The sequence below is a fragment of the Schistocerca cancellata genome, chromosome 1 (genome assembly GCF_023864275.1).
Source record: "Schistocerca cancellata isolate TAMUIC-IGC-003103 chromosome 1, iqSchCanc2.1, whole genome shotgun sequence".
NCBI lineage: Eukaryota > Metazoa > Arthropoda > Insecta > Orthoptera > Acrididae > Schistocerca > Schistocerca cancellata.
Window position 1 is genome coordinate 825,538,919 of NC_064626.1, and position 27,476 is coordinate 825,566,394.

General features: G+C 42.7%; 1 protein-coding gene across 1 annotated transcript in view; it reads left to right on the forward strand.

Moving 5' to 3' along the window:
- Positions 1-27,476, forward strand: part of LOC126162392 (solute carrier family 22 member 7-like) — a 110,490-nt gene that overhangs the window by 6,033 nt on the left and 76,981 nt on the right. The window contains exons 2-3 of the mRNA XM_049918875.1: positions 3,282-3,654; positions 17,553-17,780. Coding sequence (XP_049774832.1) covers positions 3,284-3,654; positions 17,553-17,780 — 599 coding nt within the window. The 5' untranslated portion in view covers positions 3,282-3,283. The remainder of the gene's footprint in view (positions 1-3,281; positions 3,655-17,552; positions 17,781-27,476) is intronic.

Here is a 27,476-nt window from a genome sequence, read left to right on the forward strand (position 1 = left end):
GAAAAAAGAGAACCATGTGTATGAGTATCAAGAGCTCAGATGGAAAGCCAGTCCTAAGCAAAAAAGGGAAATCAGAAAGATGGAAGAAGTATATAAAGGATCTGTACAAGGGTGATGTACTTGAGGACAGTATTATGGAAATCGATGAGGACGTAGATGAAGGTGAAATAGGGGATATGATGTTGCGTGAAGAATTTGACACAGCACTGAAAGATTTAAGGCAAAAAAAAAGCCCCGGGAGTAGACAACATTCCATTAGAACTATTGATAGCGTTGGGAGAGCCAGCCGTGACAAAACTCTACCCTCTGCTGTGCAAGATACATGAGACAGGCGAAATACCCTCAGACTTCAAGAAGAATATAATAATGGCAATCCCAAAGCAAGCAGGTGTTGACAGGTGTGAAAATTACCGAACTATCAGTTTAATAAGTCAGGGCTGCAAAATACTAACATGAATTGATTACAGACGAATGGGAAAACTGGTAGAAGCCACCTCAGGGAAGATCAGTTTGAATCCCGTGAAATAGTTGGAACACGCGAGGCAATACTGAACCTAGGACTTATCTTAGAAGATAGATTGAGAAAAGGCAATCCTACGTTTCTAGTATTTGTAGACTTAGAGAAAGTTTTTGACAATGTTGACTGGAATGTTCTATTTCAAATTCTGATGGTGATAAGGATAAAATACAGGGAGGGAAACACTATTTATAATTTGTATAGAGACCAGATGGCAATTATAAGACTCCAGGGCATGAAAGGGAAGCAGTGGTTGAGAATGGAGTGAGACAGGATTGCAGCCTATCTCCGATGTTATTCAATCTGTACATTGGCCAAGCAGTAAAGGAAACAAAAGAAAAATTTAGAATAGGAATAAAAATCCATGGAGAAGAAATAAAACCTCTGAGGTTTGCCAATGACATTCTAATGCTGTCAGAGACAGAAAACGACCTGGAAGAGTAGTTGAACGGAATGGACAGTGTCTTGAAAGGAGGTTATAAGATGAACATCAACAAAAGCAAAACAAGAATAGTTGAATGTATTCGAATTAAGTCAGGTAATGCTGAGGGAATTAGATTAGGAAATGAGACACTTAAAGTAGTAGATAACTTCTGCTACTTGGGTAGCAAAATAACTGATGATAGTCGAAGTAAAGAGGACGTAAAATGTTGACTGGCTATGGAAAGGAAAGAGTTTCGGAAGAAGAGAAATTTGTTAACATCGAGTATAGATTTAAGTGTCAGGAAGTCTCAATTGAAAGTATTTGTATGGAGTGTAGCCATGTGAGAAAGCGAAACATGCACGATAAATAGTTAGACAAGAAGAGAATAGAAGCTTTCGAAATGTGGTGCTACAGAAGAATGCTAAGATTAGATAGGTAGATCACGTAACATATGACGAGGTACTGAATATGATCGGGGAGAAGAGGAATTTGTGGCACAACCTGACTAAAAGAAGGGATCGGTTGACAGGACATGTACTGAGGCATCAAGGGATCACGAATTCTGTATTGGAGGGAAGCGTGGAGGGTAAAAATCGCAGAGGAAGACCAAGAGATGAATACACTAATCAGATTAAGAAGGATGTAGGTTGCAGTAGTTACTTGGGATGAAGAAGCTTGCACAGGATTGTGTAGCATGGAGAGCTGCATCAAACCAGTCTCCGGACTGATGACCACAACAACAACAACAACAACAACAACAACAACAAAAGAAAACATACAATAAAAACAGAAAACACTGTTCATTATTTTTTATGTGCAATGGCAACACATAACAAGACACAAAAGGGAAGCAGGAAATCAGTTCACCACCAGTTTTAACACTTCACACCAGTGCCATGGTAATATCTGTACCACCATTGTTTTTGGTCCTAAAACAAAAAAAGTTAAATTATCAGTTGACTACATTTCTGGTAGGACAGCATAAAATTATCTTCTCTGGATTGCATCTGTGAAAGGAGTAAAATTATCCTGTCAGGGTCGCCAGATGAAAGTTACCTCCTCCTCCTCACACAGCTGAAGGAATCTGATTTTTTGAAAAGCGTGACAGGGATCGCCAGATGAAAGATAACTGCAAACATGAATGGTAACCATGGTGTTACAGCGGAAGCACTTGGCTTAAGCATGGGAGTTCATTGCATTTGTTTCTTTTACTGAAAAACGTTGTCTGTCTCTGAATCGAGATTATAAACAAGAGGGTATTAATTTCCCCAGAGGAGGATAGATCTGGTATGACATAGTAACTGAAAGCAGTTTTGTTAACCCTGAACCACAATTTCATTACGTTCATTATGTGTATGATAACTAAAGTGAAGAAAACGGACAATAAATTAACAGAGCAAAGGAACACACTTACAGAAGTCAACTGTAATTATAGTCTAATACGACAAACCAGGCGGCCTTTACTCGTAATAACTATTAATGTACTTGGCCCATCGATACAAGAGAGAAGTAATACATTGATTTACCGAAGCGCCCATAAACTGGGACAGCGTTATCCGTCACAGGAGTAGCGAGAAGATTCAGGAGACATTGAGACATAAACAAAAAATGTATGAAGATGGTATCTGTTTTTACGGACATGCCCGAAAGAACAGATACCATCTTCATATAGTTAAGGCTAACCGGCCATTGACCTGCTTCTTCTGTGCGGATGCACACGTATTGCCCGAACTCTTTACGGGACTCGGTAAGATTATCTGCCGCGAGTAATGAGTGTAATGGGCAGGGGCACTACGAATGTAGTGTGTGGACATTTAGTTATTACATATTACAGGTGTACCAGTTTCTTTGGCTCTTCAGTGTGAGAGCAATGTGTTCACTGATGCTCTCCGCCAATAAGTCTCTGAATACTCAGTTCGCTTTGTACTGAGTTCACAGAAAGCATGGCATGCTGGTAAGTTCCTGTATGACCAAACTGCTAAGGTCATCGGTCCCTAGGCTTACACACTATTTAATCTGAAATAAATTAACTTACGCTAAGGACAGCACACACACCCATGCCCGAGGGAGGACTCGAACCACCGACGTGGGGAGTCGCGCGAACCGTTTCAAGGTTTCCAAGACCACGTGGCTACATCGCGTGGCCGCAGACAGCAATCTCAACGCAATTCCCTCCAATCTCTCCGATATAACACATGTAAATTTTAACGAAAGATGGTTTCATCACCGAAGTATAACCAGATAAACACTACGATGAACAGAAATGAAATGTGCTTTACGCATTCTTAAGGTTTTAAGATGTCGAAATGTTGTTTACATGAATATTTTGTCCTCTGCTAGGGATGGTGTCGTCATACAATACGAAACAACGTGAAGAAATGGCACAGACTGGAACAAAACAGAACGAAGTGGAGAAAGACCTTCTAACTGCGTTAGTGAAGCCGCCGGATGAGAAACAGAAACAAGAGAAGCTAGGTCTGGGCGATGAGGTCGAGCTGACGCCGATAGAGAAGCTGATGGAGGCGGCGGGCACCCGAGGGCGCTTCCAGCGGCGCTTCAACTGGACCTTCAACCTACTGGTCGTCATCTTCGCCGGCATGCCCTACGTCAACATCGTCATTGCACTCACGGTGCCCGACCACTGGTGCCACGTTCCCGGCAGGGAGGCCACCAACTACACGGAAGACCAGTGGAAGGCCTTGCACATACCTAGGTAAGCGCTGAACGCGTGGGCAAAATATCTAAGTCGCATGCTTCTCCATCTTTAAGTTAGGTAAGTACTCAAAACGTCAATGTGACTTGCGTATACGAAGGTTAATTCTACAATTTTCAGAATGAGTTTTTAATCCACATTGGACTGCTATAAAACAATGAGAGGGGCCTGGACGTAATCTAGAACTGTAATACAACCAGTTAGTGAGCGGACATTTCGAAGAGGACTGTATACATCGAACATTCGGAGTGGTGTGCCTTGCAAAGTGTCATAGTCCACAGCTACAAGTGAACGTACACGACTTCATTGGACCAAACAACACAGAAACTAGACAGTAGCTGACTGGAGATATGTAATCTGGTGTGACGAGTCGCGATCTCATCTCTTTTGAAGTGGTGCAAGGGATCGAGTGCACCGACGGCCCAATTCGGCGTTTAACTCGCAATGTGTGCAGGCTTTAGTTGTGACATAAGACTGTTATGTCATGTTTTAAGGAAAAGAAGATTATAGTTTGACGTCCCGCTGACAGTGAAGTCATTAGAGACTACGATGGTACTGGACACTACGCGCTGAAGACTGAATAGTCTGGCTCGAGCCCCCACGTACTATGGCACGAAAATATATATATTTGTTACACTCAACACTAGGTTTAATTGAGCGGCTCAGAGATGTGGCTGGTCTCAATGTTTGGCTACTTTTTCGTCGTAGGGTACCAGCTCACACTTCTCGTAAAGTCAATTTTCAAGCTGAAATCAAATATAAAAAAAAAACAATGCAGGCTGGTACTGGAGTGAAATTTAAAAATATTGAGTCACTCACGTTGATTTATAATATGAACAAGAAGTTTATTTCCATTTGTCCATGAATAGTCTTCAATATATTGGCTAAACACATAAAATGCAGTCTGAGGGGCTTTTACGTAATGGCGGTCGTTAAAGACTCATGCTACAACACTGCACTATAAAATTCATATGTCGCGATTACGGCATTCGACCGTCTGTTCGCAGTACACAAAATACGCTGGTGTCTGCTGTCCTAAACCGCTATACTGCGCTCAACTTGATCGTTTTCGAACGTCGCCACATACATACTTGGCCGCGATCGTGGCTACCAACCCAATACTACCCGAAATGGGCATCACGTACTGCTCTTAGCGTCGCTCAAACTCAAATGTCTTCGAAGATGGCCGCCCTATGCACCCTCAAAACGACTGCCTAACGCAAAACAACGTTTGACTAAAAAAATTACGAATATTCTAAAACTATACACAAAAACATATATGATACATTGAAACATATGGAAATTTTCCGGGCAATAACAATCTAAAGTCCAATTTTTTTGTATCTACCACCGTTTTTCCACAAATGATGTTCTTGTGGCGTGGTTTTGCTTTTCCCGCATTTTTTATACTGTTGTTGTTGTGGTCTTCAGTCCTGAGACTGGTTTGATGCAGCTCTCCATGCTACTCTATCCTGTGCAAGCTTCTTCATCTCCCAGTACCTACTGCAACCTACATCCTTTTGAATCTGCTTAGTATATTCATCTCTTGGTCTCCCCCTACGATTTTTACCCTCCACGCTGCCCTCCAATATTAAATTGGTGATCCCTTGATGCCTCAGAACATGTCCTACCAACCGATCCCTTCTTCTGGTCAAGTTGTGCCACAAACTTCTCTTCTCCCCAATCCTATTCAATACTTCCTCATTAGTTATGTGATCTACCCATCTAATGTTCAGCATTCTTCTGTAGCACCACATTTCGAAAGCTTCTATTCTCTTCATGTCCAAACTATTTATCGTCCATGTTTCACTTCCATACATGGCTACACTCCATACAAATACTTTCAGAAATGACTTCCTGACACTTAAATCTATACTCGATGTTAACAAATTTCTCTTCTTCAGAAACGCTTTCCTTGCCATTGCCAGTCTACATTTTATATCCTCTCTACTTCGACCATCATCAGTTATTTTGCTCCCCAAATAGCAAAACTCCTTTACTACTTTAAGTGTCTCATTTCCTAATCTAATACCCTCAACATCACCCGACTTAATTCGACTACATTCCATTATCCTCGTTTTACTTTTGTTGATGTTCATCTTATATCCTCCCTTCAATACACCATCCATTCCGTTCAACTGCTCTTCCAAGTCCTTTGCTGTCTCTGACAGAATTACAATGTCATCGGCGAACCTCAAAGTTTTTATTTCTTCTCCATGGATTTTAATACCTACTCCGAATTTTTCTTTTGTTTCCTTTACTGCTTGCTCAATATACAGATTGAATAAATCGGGGAGAGGCTACAACCCTGTCTCACTCCCTTGCCAACCACTACTTCCCTTTCATGTCCCTCGACTCTTATAACTGCCATCTGGTTTCTGTACAAATTTTAAATAGTCTTACGCTCCCTATATTTTACCCCTGCCACCTTTAGAATTTGAAAGAGAGTATTCCAGTCAACATTGTCAAAAGCTTTCTCTAAGTCTACAAATGCTAGAAACGTAGGTTTGCCTTTCCTTAATCTTTCTTCTAAGATAAGTCGTAAGGTCAGTATTGCCTCACGTGTTCCAGTATTTCTACGGAATCCAAACTGATCTTCCCCGAGGTCGGCTTCTACTAGTTTTTCCATTCGTCTGTAAAGAATTCGCATTAGTATTTTGCAGCTGTGACTTATTAAACTGATAGTTCGGTAATTTTCACATCTGTCAACACCTGCTTTCTTTGGGATTGGAATTATTATATTCTTCTTGAAGTCTGAGGGTATTTCGCCTGTCTCATACATCTTGCTCACCAGATGGTAGAGTTTTGTCAGGACTGGCTCTCCCAAGGCCGTCAGTAGTTCCAATGGAATGTTGTCTACTCCGGGGGCCTTGTTTCGACTCAGGTCTTTCAGTGCTCTGTCAAACTCTTCACGCAGTATCGTATCTCCCATTTCATCTTCATCTACATCCTTTTCCATTTCCATAATATTGTCCTCAAGTACCTCGCCCTTGTATAGACCCTCTATATACTCCTTCCACCTTTCTGCTTTCCCTTCTTTGCTTAGAACTGGGTTTCCATCTGAGCTCTTGATGTTCATATAAGTGGTTCTCTTATCTCCAAAGGTCTCTTTAATTTTCCTGTATGCAGTATCTATCTTACCCCTAGTGAGATAAGCCTCTACATCCTTACATTTGTCCTCTAGCCATCCCTGCTTAGCCATTTTGCACTTCCTGTCGATCTCATTTTTGAGACGTTTGTATTCCTTTTTGCCTGCTTCATTTACTGCATTTTTATATTTTCTCCTTTCATCAATTAAATTCAATATTTCTTCTGTTACCCAAGGATTTCTACTAGCCCTCGTCTTTTTACCTACTTGATCGTCTGCTGCCTTCACTACTTCATCCCTCAAAGCTACCCATTCTTCTTCTACTGTATTTCTTTCCCCCATTCCTGTCAATTGTTCCCTTATGCTCTCCCTGAAACTCTCTACAACCTCTGGTTCTTTCAGTTTATCCAGGTCCCATCTCCTTAAATTCCCACCTTTTTGCAGTTTCTTCAGTTTTAATTTACAGGTCATAACCAATAGATTGTGGTCAGAGTCCACATCTGCCCCTGGAAATGTCTTACAATTTAAAACCTGGTTCCTAAATCTCTGTCTTACCATAATATAATCTATCTGATACCTTTTAATATCTAAGCATAAATAAATAAATAAACAAATAAAAACACATATTAAACTTCCTGGCAGATTAAAACTGTGTGTCCGACCGAGACTCGAACTCGGGACCGTTGCCTTTCGCGGGCAAGTGCTCTACCATCTGAGCTACCGAAGCACGACTCAGGCCCGGTACTCACAGCTTTACTTCTGCCAGTATCAAGTCTCCTACCTTCCAAACTTTACAGAAGCTCTCCTGCGAACCTTGCAGAACTAGCACTCCTGAAAGAAAGGATATAGCGGAGACATGGCTTAGCCACAGCCTGGGGGACGTTTCCAGAATGAGATTTTCACTCTGCAGCGGAGTGTGCGCTGATACCTTTGGAAGGTAGGAGACGAGATAGTGGCAGAAGTAAAGCTGTGAGTACCGGTCTTGAGTCGTGCTTCGGTAGCTCAGATGGTGTCAGAGGGTTTAGCTACCCTCTGTAATAAAAAACTGAGTGAAGGAATCAACGAGCAACCTGAACGAGTGTCATCTGACGTCCGCCACGAACAAATTCAACGAACAGTGTAGAACAAAACGAAAAAAAAAAAGATGGTAGAGCACTGGCCCGCGAAAGGCAAAGGTCCCGAGTTCGAGTGTCGGTCGGGCACACAGTTTTAATCTGCCAGGAAGTTTCATATCAGCGCACACTCCGCTGCAGAGTGAAAATCTCATTCTGAAAAATACATATTAATAACTTATCTACCTCTCTAAACTTTAGAATGCTGCCACTAGTTTCGTCTCTTTAAATTTATTTATTACAAAAAACACAGTTTCTCTCAGTGGATTCCCATATTCCGACCTCTCATTCAAAAACGGTACATAGTCTGCTAAATCGGCTATGACTGTTTGATGCAGCCCTACTAGCTGTATCCGTTATCAGTTTGTTCATATTAATCGGCCAAAGCATTGCCGAGTTATTAGCTTTTGAACTTTCATAAATTTACAATTTTTAAGACAACAACAACTTTTTAACTATTACATATTTTTGTGACGCGTCTAGATAATTTAGTTTTACATAACTTTCTGTCCAGGAGTGCCAACTCGCACCTTCGTGTCATTCTTAATTTTGTTTTTATCAGTTTTTCTCTGGAATATAAATTCCTCCAAGAGCGCAAAACACAGCCATACGCTCCCCTGCCTAGCTCACGCTCTGGTTTTTCCAAGACCGCGTAAAAGCTAGCCGCTCGCCACGGCCCCGTAGCAACCGCCAAACACGTCCTCTGCGGCGGGAAACTGCCGCTCTAATCTCCCCCCACAACTTGTATGCTCACAAGACGAAGCACAAGCTCGGATTAGAAAAGGATGGGGAAGGAAATCAGCCGTGCCAGTTTCAACAGAACCACCCCGGCATTGGCCTGGAACGATTTCCGGAAATCACGGGAAACTTATATCTGGATGGCCGGATAGCTATTTTGGACGGTCGTCCTCCAGAATGCGAGTCCAGTGTCCTAATCATTGCACTGTGACGTTTTAGGGCACATTCATTCAGGTTCTCGTGAACACAAGGATGCTTATTTAACACAAGGATGCTTATTTCAAAATTCTCGGTCACCCAAGTGTTGCCCTTCGTTCTTCATCCTCATGATGCGCATGCTAAAGCTGTCGTCACACGGACCGAGCATTCCAACATCAACGTTGATTGTGCCGAGTTTCTAACGTCATAGTGTGGAATGAGCAAGCTGGCGAGTTTTTCGAATGTGCTTAGAAATATCAAGCATGATAATACTCCGAACACGTGTTCGAACGGAAGAACGCCACCTTCATCACTTGCAGGCTACCTCTTTTCAGTACGTAGTCGCGAGAAGCCATATTCCTAAAGGCCATATTTGGTGTGTTTTATATTATAACTTACGTTCTACAAATATAAGCCGCTTCAACGTCCCAGAAAATTGAGGGTCTGTCGAAAGCTTGTCGTTACTGGTTCGATTTGTTGTAATAAAATTACGGGAAACATCACATTGCTGGTTAAAGAATTTGCGAGTTGTAACTTGCACGTTATGAAAGTGTGCCGTTTGAAGACAACAGCACTTGGAGATCCTTAAATTGGCATTTTTCTTGGTAATATTTGTTATAAGTAAATGTCAATTAATAACATATCTGCAGTTGAAGTCTTCAGGAGATGGCAACACACAAGACATTGTCATATGTGATCAAAAGTATCTGTACACCCCCAAAAACATACGTTTTTCCTATTACTTGCATTGTGCTGCCAACTACCGCCAGGTAGTCCATATCAGCGATCTCAGGAGTCATTAGACTTCGCGAGAGAGCAGAATGGGGCGCTCCGCGGAACTCGTGTACTTCGAACGTAGTCAGGTGATTGGGTGTCACTTGTGTCATACGTCTGTACGCAAGATTTCCACACCCCCAAACATCCCTAGGTCCACTGTATCCGATGTGATAGTGAAGTGGAAACTTGAAGGGACACGTATAGCACAAAAGCGTTCAGGCCGACCTGGTCTGCTGACTGACAGAGACCGCGGACAGTTGAAGAGGGTCGTAATGTGTAATAGGCAGATATCTATCCAGACTATCCAAACTGCATCAGGATCCACTGCAAATACTATGACAGTTGGACGGGAGGTGAGAAAACTTGGATTTCATGGTCGAGCGGCTGCTCATAATCCACACATTACGCTAGTAAAAGACAAACGATGCATCGCTTGATGTAAGGAGCGAAAACATTGGACGATTGAACAGTGGAAAAACGTTATGTGGAGTGACAAATCACGGTACACAATGTGGCGATCAGATGGCAGGGTGTGGGTATGGCGAATTATCGGTGAACGTCATCTGCCAGCATGTGTAGTGCCAACAGTAAAATTCGGAGGCAGTGGTGTTATGGTGTGGTCGTGTTTTTCATGGAGGAGGCTTGCACTCCTTGTTGTTCAGCGTGGCACTATCACATCACAGGCCTACATTGATGTTTTAAGCACCTTCTTGCTTTCCACTGTTGAAGAGAAATTCAGAGATGGCGACTGCATCTTTCAACACGATCAAGCACCTGTTCATAATGAACGGCCTGTGTCGGAGTGGTTACTCGACAATAACATTCCTGTAACGGACTGGCCTCCACAGAGTCTTGACCTGAATGCTATAGAACACCTTTGGGATGCTTTGGAACGAAGACTCCGTGCCAAGACTCACCGACCGACATTGATATCTCTCCTCAGTGCAGCGGTCCATGAAGAAAGGGCTGCCATTCCCAAAGAAACCTTCCAGAACCTGATTGAACATATGCCTGCGGGTGTGGAAGCTGTCATCATAGCTAAGGATGGGTCAACATCAGACTGAATTCCAACATGACCGATGGAGGGCGTCACGAGCTTGTAAGACATTTTCAGCCAGGTGTCCGGATACTTTTGATCCCATAGACAATATATTACAGAAGTTCAGCGTAGTGTAATGAATAGACACAGAATTACAGTGTGCTGCGTGATGTGTAGGTTGTTCAGGTCTCACTACACCCAAATAAGTTCTGATACTTTCTTATTGATTTGACAGAAGTATATTCTATAACAATCGAAATTATATAAATACGAGTGTGCTCTCTGAGAGGAGTAAGTTTGTTTAGTTGGTTGTATCTACACAGAGCTTCCACTACTTGCAGTAAGATATTTTGGAGTTTCTTGTTTCAAATCTCATGTTTCATATGTTCTAATGATTCTGATACTTGATATTAACAGTGATAAAATAAGAATGATCTTAGTATTTTACAGAAAAATGAAAATGTTGAAATAATTTTTCCATTATATGGAACTTTATTCTAGGTTTGTACCGCACTATTTGCAAGGAAACATTAATAACACGACATTCTTACTGACTGGACATGGAGCTTTCCTTTTTGCATTATAACAGGTTTAGGGATATCGAACTTATTATTTACGTATTCTACAGACAGAACAAGATGACTGGCATATGGACAAGGGAGACTGGTTGGTTGGTAGATTTGTCGGAGCGGACCAAACAGCGAGATCATCGGTCCCATCGGATTAGGGGAGGATGGGAAGGTAGGCGGCCCAGCCCTTTCAAAGGAACCACCCCGACATAAAGCGCATATTTCCTCCCTTGTCTAAGTCGCTTCAGACAAGGGAGGAAATATGCGCTTTAGTAGAGCTAATGTAGGAATATTGTGCCTGTCCGTTTCGTAAACAAACTGTGTAATTTGCGAGCCAGATACAGCCGGTATCTGCCGCTGGAGAGCGCTGCAGTCACAAATCACTCAGGTACACAGGCAAATGACATTAACCAGCATGTCCAATGCGGGTGCTGTATCTCGTGTGGTTGGATTTAGCATCTCGATCCACGTCGATTCAGTTGCCTCGTCCTGAGTGAGGCCGGCTTAAAGAATATCAGCTAGTTTACTCTTGTCCATTTTGAGAACTCCTGTTTAGCGTACAGTCTCCCATAAGTCCAACCCCTCGTCCAAGTCGTGGGAGATGGGCAACGGCACAAAGTAGGGGACTGCCTATAGGGGCGATGTACAGCGGGGACTTCGTGTGCCCCAGGACCGCTACGGTAGCTGAGAAGGCTCTATGGGAACCCTGAAACGTGACGGCTAACGGGGCTCTGGTGAAGCTGCGATAGGCCTAGCAAGCCAGTAGTGGATAAATCAACTGCTTTTAAAAAGGGAACATGCCTCGGATCACGGAACGGATTTAAAGGAAACCGACCAAGCAATGGAAAAGGATTACGAGATGGTTTACGACTGGGCACCTTAAACGTAAGGACTCTAACTGGGAAGTTAGAAGAAATTGTAGAAATGATGGAAAGGAGGAAATTGGACATCTTGGGACTTGCTGAGACTAGGTGGAGAGGAGTTGGTGAAAAACCACTAAGTAAAGGATGTAAACTGTACTGGATAGGGAATGAGAGGGGAAGAAATGGAGTGGCAATAGTGGTCAGAGAGGGTCTGCAGGAGGAGGTGGAAGGTATCAATGATCGAATGATAAAAGCCAGAGTACGAGTGAAAGGAAAAAGCATTGAAATCATCCAAGCATATGCCCCACAGGTGGGGTGTACAAAAAAGGAGAAGGAGGAATTTGAAGATGACATGCAAAAGCAGCTAAATGGAGGTAATCAGATTATAATAGGGGACCTCAATGCACATGTTGGCACAGACAGGAAAGGATTCGAGGAGATAATGGGACCAGAGGGCTGGGGGAACCGAAATAGAGAAGGAAAATTGTTGCTGGAATTCTGCAAGAGGAATGGGCTGACGATCGCAAATTCCTGGTACAAGAAGAGAAGTAGTCACAAAATAACTTGGTACAGTGGGGACTGGTCCCAAACTTCAGTAGTAGACTATGTACTAGTGGATAGGCAGATGATGAGCAGCCTCACAGATGTTAAGGTCGTTCCATCTGAGGCCTTAGACAGTGACCATCGGCTGTTGGTAGCCACCCTGAGAGAGAAAAAAGATAGGAGGGCAACAGATATACAGGAGAAAAGGTTGAAGACATGGATGCTGAAAGAGGATGAACGGAGGACCCAGTACCAGACACTGATCAGGAAGAAGCTGCCAAAGGAAGATCAGAGAACAGTGGAAGAAGAATGGGGAGATTTTAAGAGGGCCCTAGTTGAGGCAGCTGAGATTGTGTGCGGAAGAACTAGCACAAAGAGGAGAAGTAAGGAAACCCCATGGTGGAACAACATATGTAAAGAGGCAGTACTTCGAAAGAACAAAGCCTTCAGAGAATGGTTCCAGACCCGAACAGAGGAAGCTAGGGTAAAATATAAGGAAAGCAAGAAAGCGGCACAGACCATAGTAAGGGCGGAGAAGAAGAAGTGGATGGAAAAATGGACAAGAATGTTAGAAGAGGACAGTGAAGGGAACAAAAAAGTACTTTACACCATGGTAAGAAATAAGAGGAAGGACAGAAGCGAGTGCCTGAGGATCATGGATAATAATGGAAGAGTTGTGGAGGAAATGCATGAGCTCAAAAAGATTTGGAAGGAGTACTTTGAAGATCTGTTGAATGCCGCCAAGCGGGTAACTAATAGCGATGGAGAGCCTAAGGCAGCAGACGATGATAATAGTGGGGAAATTGATGATCTAACTTGGAATGAAGTGGAAGAAGCCATAAAGAGGATGAAAGGGGGCAAGGCACCAGGCTGGGACGAAGTAACAGTGGATATGATACGAGCAGCAGGAGAAGTAGGAACCCAGTGGCTATACAGAGTGCTGAGGGTGGTGTGGAAGGAGAACAGAATTCCTGAGGATTGGAAGAAAGGAATTATAGTCCCGATCTTCAAGAAAGGGGATAAAAGGAAATGTGAGAACTACAGAGGAATCACCCTGCTATGCCACTGTGGAAAAATCTATGAAAAGATCCTGGAGAAGAGAATAAGAAGCAGTATTGAAAGTAGACTGCAAGAGGAGCAGTATGGTTTCAGACCGGGAAGATCAACAACGGACCTCATATTTGCGGTAAGGCAACTGCAGGAAAGGCACTATGAGTACGGGAAGGACTTAATCATGGCCTTTTTAGATATTGAGAAGGCGTATGACAGTATCTGTAGGGACAAGCTCTGGGATGTGCTGAACTCAAAAGGGATAGATGAAGAGATAACACGAAAAGTCAGAAAAATGTATGAGGGAAGTGAGAGTTGTGTGAAAGTGGGGAGGGAATGTACTGCATGGTTCAAGCTGGAAAATGGGCTGCGACAGGGAAGTGCACTTTCGCCTTTATTGTTTATTATTGTTATGGATGAAATCCTACAGCAAGTGTCAGATGCAATTGGAGATCATAAAATGAAAGCAGTGCTTTTTGCCGATGACCTGATGTTATGGGGAAATTGCGAGAAGGAGGTGCAAGAGCAGTTAGATGCATGGGAGGCAACGGCAGCACAATATGGAATGCATTTCTCTGCAAAGAAAAGTGAAATAATTGTCACAACAAGGAAGACGAATAGGCCAAATGTGGATATAACTTGTGGAGGGGAAAAACTACAAGTGGTAGAGAACTTCAAGTACCTGGGAAGCGTGATTGAAAGTAAGGGGGGAAACGCAATGGAAATAAATGAAAGGTGCAGAAAAGCAGGGCAGTTCTACAAATGCATTAGGGGGCTTATTTGGAGCAAGGAGGTGCCACAGAAATCCAAGGGAATTATATACCGAACCTACTTTGTCCCCATATTGGCATACGGAAGTGAGACATGGGTAATGCACAAAAGCGACAAAAGTAGAATACAGGCTAGCGAAATGAAGTTCCAGAGGAGCAGGTTGGGTGTAACAAGACGAGACAGATTGCGAAATGAGTATGTGAGGGAAAGACTAAAGGAGGAACCAGTACAGGACAGGATAGAAAAATCAAGACTGCAGTGGTATGGACACATGAAGAGAATGGATGAGGAAAGAATTCCTAAGAGGATGTTTGATCTGCAACTGGAGGGGAAGAGGCCCAGAGGAAGACCAAGAGATAGATGGGTGAAGGGAGTGAAGGAATGTGTGACGAGAAGAGGAGAGAACTGGACGAAGGTGGAAGAGGGGGAATGGTGGAAAGACAGAACACGATGGAGAGGCTTGTATTCCCGACAGACCCAGCCAGTGGCTGGAAACTGTCCAAGATGATGATGATGATGATGTTTAGCGTACAGTGTAGTTGTTAAAGCGCATACTGCTGCTGGAGAGCGCTGCAGTCGCGTATACCACGTTGAAGGGCACTTGACGTATGCACAAGTCCAATCGTTTATGAGCGTCCAGCCGAGATCAAGTCAGCATGTTGCACTTTGAATGCCACGGCCTGTGAGATGACGTCTTAAGGATACTCCAATCTTCCAAGCTCACATTCCGTACATTCCTGGCGTGAAGAACACTCAGGCACCCTATCACATCTCGATTACACAACTAAATCACCCAGTCTTAATCCTACACGACGAATCTGGGACTGTTTGGAACTGAAACTGGAATATAGCCGTCAACATTGTAGTAGTTTGGTAGCTCTACGTGGCCTAATCATCAATGAACACTTTGAACTGGATGCAGAATACCTGATGAAACTTGTGGAGTCTCTTCCTCTTCGTGGATGGATTGGTGGGAACCGGGTGGACTGGTGAGATCCGAATTGGAAGACGAAGAACCAGTTATTTAAAATTTGCTGACAACAGCACATTGTTTACAGAATCACACGCGAAATGAAAGAATTAATGGATGTAGTTAAGAGAGAAAGTTAGAAATCTGGATTGTCAATTAACCAGACAGACAGAGGTGAGTCACTACCAGCTACCAGCGTACTGGCAGAATATGAAGAAGTTGATCACTTTGGTTGCTCTACACATAATTTTTCTGGGTAGGGATGCCGCATCGAAGCTGACAGAGATTTGGAAAGAGCGAGTCCTAACCACCACACACGAAATTGAGACTGCTGAAATCTCTGGTGTTTCCAGTTTTCCTTTATGTTGCTGATCCGTGGAGAATAAGAGAATGGGACCAGAAAAGAACTGGTGCTTTTGAGATGTGGACATATCTGAGCTTGCTGAGAATATCATGCCTGAGCAAACGAACCAACCAAATCAATTGCTCAAGAACACATGGCGGAGAAGAGGTTGTCCAGTATTTGTATCCAGCGAATCGTGCAGTTCTTTGGTCACATAGTTCGATCACAAAGATAACATGGGAAAGATGATCATCCAAGGCAAAATCGAAGGTAAGAGACTGCAGGCAATGTGATCAAGACGATGGAAGGACCAGATGAAAGAGAAGATACATCGAGCAAGGGGCGGGCGACACTGATATATAGGACCAGAAGAAATAAAGACAGAATATTAAGAGAATTTATTCTGTGAAAGACAGGGTGTTCTTGATAGTCACATCTACAGGCGGCTTACATGCTGGTAATTACTGTATTTTTTTGTCTGGTCGGCTAATATGTAATAAGCTACTATTTACTACTACATAGTATGTATTTCAAATCATGCAATGGAGAGCCAAAGAAACTGGTACACCTGCCTAATAAAGTGTAAGGCCCTTTGAGCAGGCAGAAGTGCGGCAACACGACATGCCATTGACTCGACTAATGTCTGAAGTAGTGCTGGGGAGAACGGACACCATAAATCCTGCAAGGCTATCCATAAATCCGTAAGAGTAAGAGGAAGTGGAGATCTCTTGCGAACTGCACGTTGCAAGGCATCCCAGATATGCTCAATAATGTTCATATCTGAGGAGTTTGGTAGCCAGCGAAAGTGTTTAATCTGAGAAGAGTGTTCCTGGAGCCCTCTGTAGCAATTCTGGACGTGTGGAGTATCGCATTGTCTGCCGGAATGTACAATGGACATGAATGGATGCAAGTGATCAGACAGGATGCTTACATGCGTGTCACCTGTCAGAGTCCTATCTAACGTATCAGGGGTCCCATATCACTCCAACTGCACACACCCCATACAATTACAGAGCCTCCGTCAGCTTGAACGGTCCCCTGCTGACATGCATGGATTCATGAGGCTGTGTCCATTCTCGCACACATCCATCCTCTCGATACAATTTGAAACGAGACTCGTCCGACCAGGCAACATGTTTACAGTCATCAACAGTACAATATCGGTGTTGACGAGCCCAGGCGATGCAGAAAGCTTTTTGACCTGCACTCATCAAGGATACACAAGCGTGCCTTTGGCTCCGAAACCTAACGTCGGTGATGTTTCGTTGAACGGATCGCACGCTGTCACTTGTTGATAGGGCCAGCATTGAAATTTGCGGCAGTTTGCGGAAGCGTTGCAGTTTTGTCACGTTGAACGATTCTTTTCCGTCGTCGTTGGTTCCGTTCTTGCGGGATCTTTTTCCAGCCGCAGCGATGTCGGAGATTTGATGTTTTAAAGGTTTTCTGATATTCACGGTACACTCGTGAAATGGTCGTACGGAAAAAATCCCCTCCTCATCGCTACCTCGGAGAAGCTGTGTCCCATCGCTCGTGCGCCGACTATAACACCACGTTCAAACTCACTTAAATCCTGTAACCTGACATTGCAGCAGCAGTAACCGGTCTAACAACTGCGCTAGACACCAGTTGTCTTAAATAGGCGTTGCCGACCGCAGAGCCGTATTTTGCCTGTTTACATATCTCTGCATTTGAATACGCATGCCTATACCAGTTTCTTTGGCGCTTCAGTGTAAATGTAAAATGTCATCACCATCAATTAGCCATCCAAAAATCACTTGATGACGTACCTCACCCTCAACACAAGGAGAAGTGATGCGGACTGGTGACGACTGTGCAGGAGGGCGGACAACAGCTCGTTCGAGCAGTGCCTCATGTTGAACTCGAGCGGCGGGGAGCCTGTGGCCTGCCAGCAGGGCTGGGACTACGACCGCACGTGGTTCTCGAGCACGGCGCCCTCGCAGGAGGACTGGGTGTGCGACCACCGGCTGCGCGCCGTCAACGTGCTTTCCTTCGGCCAGCTGGGAGAGGTGGTTGGCACCTTCGCCTTCGCTCGCATGGGCGACCTGTAAGTCAGATTTACTGTCACTTTGTTTCTCCATTAATCATATAGTTGCCCGAAGCCTTGGCGTGTTAAGTTTCTCAAGTATTGTTGGCTGAAGACCGCTTTAGCCAATGAAAGAACATTAATGAAGTAATCAGCTTATTTCCGTCTGAACACCACAATTTGTTTCACAACATTGATAAAAAGAAAGAAAGGAAAGGAGGGGAGTTCTGTCATAATTATTAATATTACACAACTGGCCATTAAAACTGCTACACCAAGAAGAAATGCAGATGATAAACGGGTACTCATTGGACAAATATATTGTACTAGAACTGACATGTGATTACATTTTCACGCAATTTGGGTGCATAGATCGCGAGACACCAGTACCCAGAACAACCACCTCTGGCCGTAATAACGGCCTTGATACGCCTGCGCGTTGAGTCAAACAGAGCTTGAATGGCGTGTAGAGGTACAGCTGCCCATGCAGCTTGAACATGATACCACAGTTCATCAAGAGTAGTGACTGGCGTATTTTGAGGAGCCAGTTGATCGGCCACCATTACCAGACGTTTTCAAATGGTGAAAGATCTGGAGAATGTGCTGGTCAGGGCAGCAATCGAACATTTTCTGTATCCAGAAAGGCCAGTACAGGACCTGAAACATGTGATCGTGCATTATCCTGCTGAAACATAGCGTGTCGCAGGGATCGAATGAAGGGTAGAGCCACGTGTCGTATCACATCTGAAATATAACGTCCACTGTTCAAAGTGCCGTCAATGCGAGCAAGAGGTGACCGAGACGTGCAACCAATGGCACGCCATACCATCACGCCGGGTTATACGCCAGTATGGCGATGACGAATACACGCTTCCAATGTGCGTTCACCGCGATGTCGCCAAACACGGATGCGACCATCATGATGCTGTAAACAGAACGTGTATTCATCCGAAAAAATGACGTTTTGCCATTCGTGCACCTAGGTTCGTCGTTGAATACACCATCGCAGGTGCTGTTGTCTGTGATGCAGCGTCAAGGGTAACCGCAGCCATGGTCTCCGAGCTGATAGTCTATGCTGCTGCAAACTTCGTCGAACTGTTCGTGCAGATGGTTGTTGTCTTGCAAACGTCCCCATCTGTTGACTCAGGGATCGATACGTGGGTGCACGATCCGCTACAGCCATGCGGATAAGATGCCTGTCATCTCGACTGTTAGTGATACGAGGCTGTTGGAATCCAGCACGGTGTTCCGTATTACCCTTCTGAACCCACCGATTCCATATTCTGCTAACAGTCATTGGATATCGACCAACGAGAGCAGCAATGTCGCGACACGATAAACCGCAATCGCGATAGGCTACGATCCGACCTTTATCAAAGTCAGAAACGTGATGGTACGCATTTCTCCTCCTTACACGAGGCATCATAACAACGTTTCACAAGGCAACTTCGGTCAACTGCTGTTTGTGTGTGAGAAATCGGTTGGATACTTTCCTCATGTCATCACGTTGTAGGAGTCGCCACCGGCGCCAACCTTGTGTGAATGCTCTAAAAAGCTAATCATTTGCATATCGCAGCATCTTCTTCCTGTCGGTTAAATTTCGCGTCATCTTCGTGATGTAGCAATTTTAATGGCCAGTAATGTATATTTGACACACTAAAATCATCTGTCGCTATTTTCACTGTTTCTACAAAAATGGCATTAGCGAGTAGAGGGTTAAATAATTCCATATTAAGACATGAATGGACAATCACACGGATTTCTGAAGCTGAAATCTTAATTCATAACGTATCGTACGTACAAATAGCAAAATTAAAGACAGATGATTGGAAACTGTATTATCCTGTGAATATGAACAACGAAACAAGAGTTCTGAGTACAGCTGATAGTCTCAAATACCAGTGATGGCGGCTGCTGTTCCCATACGAAATACATGAAACCGTACAATTAAGTTTTTTTCTTTGTAACGCGATTTCAGTGTTTAACATTTTTATGTTCGGATAATAAATTGCCGTCTCTTTAATTTAAGAATAGACGGTCAATGTAGCTAGCCGCTATCTCTGTGTTATATCTTGTCTGTATAGACGTGTATCTGTTGTCTTTAAGATCCCTTCACTTTCACACATGTCTATACAGTAAAGTAAGGCCCTCCCAGTTCTTGGCTGATCCGTGATAAGACAGGCTACAAAATTAGACTAATGGAGGATTATTAGTATTATCTCTATTTTCATTCGCTCTCTCTCTTTCTCTTCATTATCTATATATAGTTTTTAATATAAGATTTCATTACGTGATATAGTTATAAAAAGAATCAGCCAAATAGAATCTTTGGTGGAGTCCTTCGTCTTGGAAATCAGCGGCTGGCTTGCTGTAACGGATCTTTACATTTATTATTACTATTAAACACTGCGGTCAGTCGGGAGAATCAATCGTTTGGACAATTTGTTCCTTTTACGAAAGATTGCGAATTCCAGATGTGTACGAAGCCTTTTTGGACGATTTAACACAGACTCAGTGATTGCAGGCTCTCTTCGACACAGCTGAAACTTCCCCACTAATTACAGGTCCAACGTGATCAACAAATGATTCAGAAAAAACTCATTCGTTCATTCACTCCAGAACAAAAAAGTCACAAACCTTATTTATGGAGGAAATCGAGTATTAAAACCATCTCCATTACATGTCCAGATCTCCGGTGATTCCACGCCTTAATTATTTTCCTTTTACAATCTCTTTCTCTTTCTCTTGAAAACAAACCGCTAGCGTCACAAATGTTAATTGGCTCGCTTTAGCGAGAAGAAAAGCAGAATATGTATCTCTCAGAAACACGTCAATCCCTCAACAGATACTCCAGAAGCTGTCCTAGTTACCACTCTAACAACCATGGAGAATGCATATATGCATCTCTGTTATTTCAAAGAATAAATGCACTAGAAAATACTTTGGCGTCGACGAGCTGTCGCCACATATATTACGAGAAAATCAGATCAGGTAACTTTTCCAAAGTGAATGAATGTGGATATTTTGATTGAAAATGATTAATTGGTGCGTGGTAGAGGGTATTTGCTGTGGGGATGTTACAATGCCCCTCGCAGCGAGCGAAGTTTGTGAGCCTAATTTTGATTTACCGAACGCACTTCACGAGCTATCTATTAGTGTGGGTAACCCGGAAGTGATGAGTGTCAGTCCTCCGACTGAAAAAAAAAATTATGTATAAGACAGACGAAGAAAGGAAAAACATTGAAAACAGAAGAAATGAAGAGACAGGTACCGCGGCTGTATTGCTTTTACGTGCATCAAGGTCTGCTGTACACAACCAAGGAAGATGATCTTTCATGAAACTATTATCAGGGTCTACCCATTCGGGAACTTCTTTAAGCAGGGAAACCTTGGAAAACCTCTTAAGCCTAGACTCCCAGCCTACGGTACATAGAAGATAGGAAATCCTGTTGTTGTTGTTGTTGTGGTCTTCAGTCCTGAGACTGGTTTGATGCAGCTCTCCATGCTACTCTATCCTGTGCAAGCTTCTTCATCTCCCAGTATCTACTGCAACCTACATCCTTCTGAATCTGCTTAGTGTATTCATCTCTTGGTCTCCCTCTACGATTTTTACCCTCCACACTGCCCTCCAATGCTAAATTTGTGATCCCTTGATGCCTCAAAACATGTCCTACCAACCGATCCCTTCTTCTAGTCAAGTTGTGCCACAAACTTCTCTTCTCCCCAATCCTATTCAATACCTCCTCATTAGTTACGTGATCTACCTACCTTATCTTCAGCATTCTTCTGTAGCACCACATTTCGAAAGCTTCTATTCTCTTCTTGTCCAAACTAGTTATCGTTCATGTTTCACTTCCATACATGGCTACACTCCATACAAATACTTTCAAAAACGACTTTCTGACACTTAAATCTATACTCGATGTTAACAAATTCCTCTTCTTGAGAAACGCTTTCCTTGCCACTGCCAGTCTACATTTTATATCCTCTCTACTTCGACCATCATCGGTTATTTTACACCCTAAATAGCAAAACTCCTTTACTACTTTAAGTGTCTCATTTCCTAATCTAATTCCCTCAGCATCACCCGACTTAATTTGACTACATTCCATTATCCTCGTTTTGCTTTTGTTGATGTTCATCGTATATCCTCCTTTCAAGACACTGTCCATTCCGTTCAACTGCTCTTCCAAGTCCTTTGCTGTCTCTGACAGAATTACAATGTCATCGACGAACCTCAAAGTTTTTACTTCTTCTCCATGAATTTTAATACCTACTCCGAATTTTTCTTTTGTTTCCTTTACTGCTTGCTCAATATACAGATTGAATAACATCGGGGAGAGACTACAACCCTGTCTTACTCCTTTCCCAACCACTGCTTCCCTTTCATGCCCCTCAACTCTTATAACTGCCATCTGGTTTCTGTACAAACTGTAAATAGCCTTTCGCTACCTGTATTTTACCCCTGCCACCTTCAGAATTTGAAAGAGAGTATTCCAGTTAACATTGTCAAATGCTTTCTCTAAGTCTACAAATGCTAGAAACGTAGGTTTGCCTTTTCTTAATCTTTCTTCTAAGATAAGTCGTAAGGTCAGTATTGCCTCACGTGTTCCAACATTTCTACGGAATCCAAACTGATCTTCCCCGAGGTCGGCTTCTACCAGTTTTTCCATTCGTCTGTAAAGAATTCGCGTTAGTATTTTGCAGCTGTGACTTATTAAACTGATAGTTCGATAATTTTCACATCTGTCAACACCTGCTTTCTTTGGGATTGGAATTATTATATTCTTCTTGAAGTCTGAGGGTATTTCGCCTGTCTCATACATCGTGCTCACCAGATGGTAGAGTTTTTTCATGACTGGCTCTCCCGAGGCCATCAGTAGTTCAAATGGAATGTTGTCTACTCCCGGGGCCTTGTTTCGACTCAGGTCTTTCAGTGCTCTATCAAACTCTTCACGCAGTATCTTATCTCCCATTTCGTCTTCATCTACATCCTCTTCCATTTCCATAATATTGTCCTCAAGTACATCGCCCTTGTATAAACCCTCTATATACTCCTTCCACCTTTCTGCCTTCCCTTCTTTGCTTAGAACTGGGTTGCCATCTGAGCTCTTGATATTCATACAAGTGGTTCTCTTCTCTCCAAAGGTCTCTTTAATTTTCCTGTAGGCAGTATCTATCTTACCCCTAGTGAGACAAGCCTCTACATCCTTACATTTGTCCTCTAGCCATCCCTGCTTAGCCATTTTGCACTTCCTGTCGATCTCATTTTTGAGACGTTTGTATTCCTTTTTGCCTGCTTCATTTATTGCATTTTTATATTTTCTCCTTTCATCAATTAAATTCAATATTTCTTCTGTTACCCAAGGATTTCTATTAGCCCTCGTCTTTTTACCTACTTGATCCTCTGCTGCCTTCACTACTTCATCCCTCAGAGCTACCCATTCTTCTTCTACTGTATTTGTTTCCCCCATTCCTGTCAATTGTTCCCTTATGCTCTCCCTGAAACTCTCTACAACCTCTGGTTCTTTCAGTTTATCCAGGTCCCATCTCCTTAAATTCCCACCTTTTTGCAGTTTCTTCAGTTTCAATCTGCAGTTCATAACCAATAGATTGTGGTCAGAATCCACATCAGCCCCAGGAAATGTCTTACAATTTAAAACCTGGTTCCTAAATCTCTGTCTTACCATTATATAATCTATCTGATACCTTTTAGTATCTCCAGGATTCTTCCAGGTATACAACCTTCTTTTATGATTCTTGAACCAAGTGTTGGCTATGATTAAGTTATGCTTTGTGCAAAATTCTACAAGGCGGCTTCCTCTTTCATTCCTTCCCCCCAATCCATATTCACCTACTATGTTTCCTTCTCTCCCTTTTCCTACTGACGAATTCCAGTCACCCATGACTATTAAATTTTCGTCTCCCTTCACTACCTGAATAATTTCTTTTATCTCGTCATACATTTCATCTATTTCTTCATCATCTGCAGAGGTAGTTGGCATATAAACTTGTACTACTGTAGTAGGCATGGGCTTTGTGTCTATCTTGGCCACAATAATGCGTTCACTATGCTGTTTGTAGTAGCTAACCCGCACTCCTATTTTTTTATTCATTATTAAACCTACTCCTGCATTACCCCTATTTGATTTTGTATTTATAACCCTGTAATCACCTGACCAAAAGTCTTGTTCCTCCTGCCACCGAACTTCACTAATTCCCACTATATCTAACTTTAACCTATCCATTTCCCTTTTTAAATTTTCTAACCTACCTGCCCGATTAAGGGATCTGACATTCCACGCTCCGACCCGTAGAACGCCAGTTTTCTTTCTCCTGATAACGACGTCCTCCTGAGTAGTCCCCGCCCGGAGATCCGAATGGGGGACTATTTTACCTCCGGAATATTTTACCCAAGAGGACGCCATCATTTAATCATACAGTAGAGCTGCATGTCCTCGGGAAAAAATTACGGCCGTAGTTTCCCCTTGCTTCCAGCCGTTCGCAGTACCAGCACAGTAAGGCCGTTTTGGTTAATGTTACAAGGCCAGATCAGTCAATCATCCAGACTGTTGCCCCTGCAACTACTGAAAAGGCTGCTGCCCCTCTTCAGGAACCACATGTTTGTCTGGCCTCTCACCAGATACCCCTCCGTTGTGGTTGCACCTACGGTACGGCCATCTGTATCGCTGAGGCACGCAAGCCTCCCCACTAACGGCAAGGTCCATGTTTCATGGGGGGGGGGGGGGGGGGGGAATCCTACAGAAGAAAAAAAATAATTTTGAAGTTGATCTCTAAAGGAAAGATAGGGATAGATTTATATAACGATTTGGAGAAGAGTGATTTGTGCCTCTAGCTAAAAAAAAATCACAATCAATAACTCAATTTTTTTTTACAATCTTGTTCCCAGGACAATATCTTGCGGTGCTGAAACTCCCCCGGATCTTGCATGTCCCCGACGTCCAAATTTGTAGTCGGTCTTCTACACGGCCCACAATGGGAAGAGTAGAAGGGACTGGTATACCAGATTTTACATGCAACATTCATTCCAAAAGAATTAGCAATGACCGAAAGGAAAACTCTTCCCGTGAAAGAACTGGATAGGTTGCACCGTCCAAGATTCTCCTTTTTGAAAACAAAATCCCTATGGCTTTATGCATCCTTTTTCTTACGATGTACTGCAAGGAATTTAGCCATTGACTTAAGATTTCCATTTATCCATTGACTAATGCTGTTGCCGATAACATCATATATTTACTCTAGTTTGAATTTTTCTTTTGGACTCTGCATATCACTTAATCACCACTTGTGCTTATAAGTCCAAAAATTCTGACACATTTTCTGTCATTGATTTACTCTTCGTAATTTAAAGGATTCATGCAACTTGCAGTAGATTTTGGATTGAAATCATCGAATAATGGAAAGTGTGACTCATTTTATACAAAGACATAATCCATCATTTCCTTGAAAAGTCATATCATTTATCTATACTCATAAAAATTTTATCCTAAGTACATATATTTCTCCGCTTGATCGCTGTAATCTAAAAGTTATTAGTGGCGAGGAATGTGGATTCACTTGTTTCGTTTATTCCCTGATTCATACAGCATTCATACATGCATATATATGGAAATTGATTTTCAAACAAAATTCATAAGTGAACAAGACCCATTAAATAACTACTAATTCTATGAATATTAACTTCTTTTGACATTCAACAATAAATCAAGAACCCTTAACCTCTAATTACGACACTTTTCTGAAGTTGAACATCAATCAGTTTCCCCTCGCGTTTGATGCGAGTCTCTTACAGAGCGTATCTGTGTCGTCTATATCGATTCTAACTCTCGCGCCGACGTCAATTGTTTTGCGCGGGAAATTATCTTTGCGGCGTTAACCGTCACTCATGATTCACTGCCTAAACGCATCACTTCACTTCACACGTTTACACATCTAAGCGTGCACTTGAAATTATATATGAACATTCACTGGGAACCTCTTTTGATTATGCAGCGTCAGTTTCGGGAAATATTTCTTTCTTCTTGAAGGTCATTCAGATCCTTTATAATTCTTGATGACATTAGCAATGCTAAAGTTCTGTGTTTACCCAAACCCAAGTGAAGCCTATCTCCACTATCTTCTTTACAGCACTCGATAGTTACAGTTATTCACTATTTCTTCAATCTGGGTCACTGCTTAATTATTTCAGTTTAAAGTTTTCTAACACTAAACACACACAGTTTATTGTTGTTTTTACAAGCGTTCATCTCTGTCACTCGCAACACAATTCATCCCTATCTTCTAATCTTTATTACATTTTTTCAAGTCGTTATGGGAAAATAACCCTTTAATTTTTTTAGATCCCGGGTATGCTAACAGATAAACCCCAGGGTTCGGAATTTGTAGAATGATGTATGGGCCAGCATATAATAACTCCCATTTCTTTATTCTCTTCTTTATTAAGGATGATTTGGTATGTCCTTTGACTAGTGCCTTCTCTCCGACGTGGTACGCCTGTACCCTCTTGATTAATTTGGCATGTTGTTGTTTTCTCTGATCAGCCTTTTGCGTCAAATTTATGATGGCTTGTCTTATTTTTTCTTCCCAAGGCTTCTCAGTTTCCTGAGTTTTGGGCATATGTTCAGCCCAGAAGTTTTCTTCTTTTGTCTCGAACATCAGTTCATGAGGTGTATAACCAGTGGATGAGTGGGGCATGTTGTTGTATATCTGCTCAAATTCTTCCACATAATTTGCCCACGCAGTCTGCTTATTGTGGCAATAAGTCCTCATAAAGCGATTGAACTCTCTAAAAATTCTCTCAACCAAATTGCCTTGTGGGTGGTAAAATGATGTTAGTATGTGTTTCACACCGACTTGAGACAAAGCCTGTTTCCATCGGAGTCCCGTGAATGTCTTAGCATTGTCTGTTATTATCGCCTTAGGTATACCTACATGTGGAAGATAATCCCGTGTCAATCTTATTACAATTACTTTGGCTGTAGCCGCCTTTATCGGGTATAGCTTTACGTATTTCGTACTCCCATCAAGAAATGCCAACACATATCTAACACCTCCTCTTGAAGTAGGTAACGGTCCACACAGATCGCACGAAATTAATTCTTTTGGTTCTTGGACTAATATAGAGCATAATGGGTGCTTACTCCCTTTTGAATCCGGCTTTGCTTTTTGACAGATTATGCATTTCTTCAAGACCTCATGCACTCTGCGCTTTATGTTGGAAAAATAACAGTACACACTTATCTTGTCTGCACATTTTGTCGCACCGAAATGTCCCCAGGTTAAATAGGTGAACCATACGAGTTTCTCTGTTTGCGCCTCAGGTATACATACACACCAACGGACTTTGTTTGGCCTTCCACAGGGGAAAAATAATACGCCATTTACCAGCTTGTAATAATTTGCCATCTGATCTGAAGGTTGCTGTTGTAACCTTTGAATGGCACCTCCCCATTGAGCATCTCTTTTCTGTAACTGTGCCATATGCGCACACAAATTGACGTAGTACGTCTTATATGGATTTTCCTGCAGCAGCAATACAGGGAATTCTGAGTTATTATTTACTTCAATCTCTTTAGTCAAACCCTGTGGTGACCTTGATAGAACGTCAGCAATAATGTTTTGCTGTCCTGAGACATGCACGATCTTAAATTGGTATTGTTGCAGAGCGAGAGTCCATCTAGCCAGTCTGGGGTGTAA